This window comes from Amphimedon queenslandica, unplaced genomic scaffold (genome assembly GCF_000090795.2).
Source record: "Amphimedon queenslandica unplaced genomic scaffold, v1.1 AMPQUscaffold_12092, whole genome shotgun sequence".
Classification (NCBI taxonomy): Eukaryota; Metazoa; Porifera; class Demospongiae; order Haplosclerida; family Niphatidae; genus Amphimedon; species Amphimedon queenslandica.
Genome location: NW_003547669.1, coordinates 7,889 through 10,679, shown reverse-complemented (window position 1 = coordinate 10,679; position 2,791 = coordinate 7,889). Strand labels below are relative to the sequence as shown.

Sequence of the window (2,791 nt, the reverse complement as noted above, 5' to 3'; positions counted from 1 at the left end):
CTCTCTCTCCCTCTCTCTTTCTCCCTCTCTCCCTCTCTCTCTCTCTCCCCCTCTCTCTCTCTCTCTCTCCCTCTCTCTCTCAGTTATCTTAATTTAAAAGGTTACGGTTATCATGAAGGGTTTGTCAGTAGGAGTCAAACCAGTATAATCCGTGTCAATTGTGTGGATTGTCTAGACAGGACCAACACTGCCCAGTTCATTATTGGTAAAGTGGCCCTCGGCTATCAGCTGTATCTATTAGGACTACTGGATGAGCCATACCTTCCTTTTGACTGTGATACCATGAGACTGTTTGAGGAGGCATATGAGGACCTGGGGGATAGTCAAGCTATACAGTATGGGGGATCAACACTGGTACATACAGTAGGCACACTGGTACATGTATATTGGTATACTGGTACATATACATTGGTATACTGGTACGTGTACATTGGTACGCTGTTACATGTACATTGGTATAGTGGTTTAGTGGTACAATGTATAACAGATAATATTGGCTAAGTGGTCTATAGCCATTGTACATGTACCTGTATAAAGGTGTCCTTATTATAGATGCTACACTGATTCATGATTATTATTAATTTATTATTCTTTTAGGATACAAACTTATCGTAAAGTGGCTCCGATGAAGAATCACTGACGAGACATATACACAAGCACTCTGAGGTACTATAGGAACGCATTCACTGGTAAGACTGGTAGTGGGTGGGGCTTTAATCCATGACCACACCCACTAGATGCTGAGATGCTGACAAGCAGATGGCTATTAACGTGTTCCTTGGAGTGTTTATACCAAAAGAAGGAGAAGCCAATGTATGGGAACTATCAACTGATTATTATCTACACCATAGGACAGCTAGGGAACCACAATCACCGAAACTGTTTGAGAGGTGGGTGGGGCAGTTTATGTACATGTACATGTATATGTATACATGTATTTGATAAAGTAACTGTACATGTACATGTATTTTTCTTAATAATTGGAGTATGATGTATTTATATTCACTTTTAGTCCTACCAAATGATGGAAAGATGAACTGATATCATCACTACCTTTACCACAATATGAAGGGCAAGGTTTCACACACACACACACACACACACACACACACACACACACTGAACTGATTCCGATCAAGTTTGGATTTTTTGCTAATTTTTAAAGTTGCTCCAAAATGGAGCAAAAGTCCCTGTACTATAGTATGCCCATATTTTTCAAAATTGGAAAGTGCAGCTATAATTTTCTGACACATGTACATGTACATGTTCACTGCATTGATGACATTAATTAATAGCTACATTATATTTCTAATTACTTGTAATATGTTTATCATTAAATATTATTTTTCTAGTTATTGCTAATACTGAAGATGATCCTAAAGAAGAAGAACCCACTCCTCCAGCAGTACCTCATATTAATAATGACACTACTGACAGAGACAGTTTTGATGAAATATACAAAACTTACGAACTAACTGACTTTGATAGACTCCTGAGCACATCTGTTGTAAGGACTGGAGAGTAAGTATATTTGTTGATATTTTTTTCTGTTTATTTTTGTTGTTGTTTACATGTTTTGTTTGTTTGTAGTAATGTTGTGTCTCTTGATAGTGAAGGTGGTGCTATTCAAGGTAATCCTTTTGTAGTGAGAGACAAAATGAAGAAGAAGGTGGGGTAAGGGAATAAATAAATAAGATAAAAAATAAATTAGTGAGCTTTTATGCAGTGTTTTATTGTTTAAATTTACTAATTTGCATTTGTTTTAAATAATTAAATTAAAAAATGGCTCCAAAATCACACATACATGTAATTGTTGATATGTTATGCTAATACAAAATACAGTGTGTGTGTGTGTGATCTATTGATTTATAATTGAGTATAGTTTTTAATTAATACATGTAAGGTATGTACGTAATTAAGTATAATTATGATAACTACCCACACATACACACATACTCACGCACACACACACACACATCAGGTTAATCACAATCTTACATGTTCATGAAACAGTATTATTAAGATTCTCTGCTACAACCTAAACCCACGTGACACCTGATGTACATGTACCTTACTATTAGTGATTTTGATATCATTAACTTAATTGTAATAAAATTACAAAATGGTTCAAATTTTGTCCCTTCACCTTACAATAACCTTTATTGTCGTTTCTCTCTCTCACCCTCTCTCTCTCTTTCTAAATCTCCAGTAGTTCCAAGATGGCTGCTAAAAGAGGATTAAGTGTTGGTATACAACAGACTGAGATATATGTACTCACAATTTGACAGATGATTATTTTATTGTGCGTTATATATGACTTTGATTATGTGTTCACCACTTTTTTGTGGTGGTTTGTGTGTTTTACCCCACGAGTGTGTAATTTGAATAATAAAATTGATAGCTAATAGTTAATGCTACCGTATGTCCTAGAACTGGAATTGTTGCTGATTTTCGGTGATAATAGCCACTGCTAAAATTAGCGTAGCTAATCCATTAGCATACTTGTGATAAATGTTCGTATATACTGCCATTAAAATCATTCTTATAATTGTTATTGTTTATCATTTGCTCAGTTTTCATTGTTTATTTTTCTGATGTTGAAATTATTTGTGATAACACAAGCTACAATGTACATTGCTACATTAAGTGAGTGTAGTGTGCGGGTATGTCAGGTGAAGTATGTATGATATGTTATTATTGAGTTAGTTTTTATTAATAGTGTAGACTGTAGAGGCTGTTTTCTGCAGGACATGTCATCAAGTAAGTACCTGTTCTCTTTCTCTCCCTAACT

The 2,791-nt window shown here is 35.1% G+C and overlaps 1 protein-coding gene across 6 annotated transcripts in view; it reads left to right on the top strand.

Moving 5' to 3' along the window:
• LOC109588442 (polyphosphoinositide phosphatase-like) overlaps positions 1-2,364 on the top strand; it is a 4,905-nt gene extending 2,541 nt beyond the window's left edge. The window contains exons 5-7 of one of the 6 annotated variants that reach the window (XM_020004614.1): positions 1,353-1,521; positions 1,591-1,631; positions 2,210-2,364. In XM_020004614.1, the coding sequence (XP_019860173.1) occupies positions 1,353-1,521; positions 1,591-1,631; positions 2,210-2,241 (242 nt within the window). In that variant the 3' untranslated portion in view covers positions 2,242-2,364. Of the gene's footprint in view, positions 1-1,352; positions 1,522-1,590; positions 1,675-2,203 lie in introns of all 6 variants that reach the window. The other 5 variants (XM_020004613.1, XM_020004611.1, XM_020004610.1 and 2 more) reach the window with 5 other exon arrangements.
• The last annotated feature ends 427 nt before the right edge of the window (positions 2,365-2,791 follow it).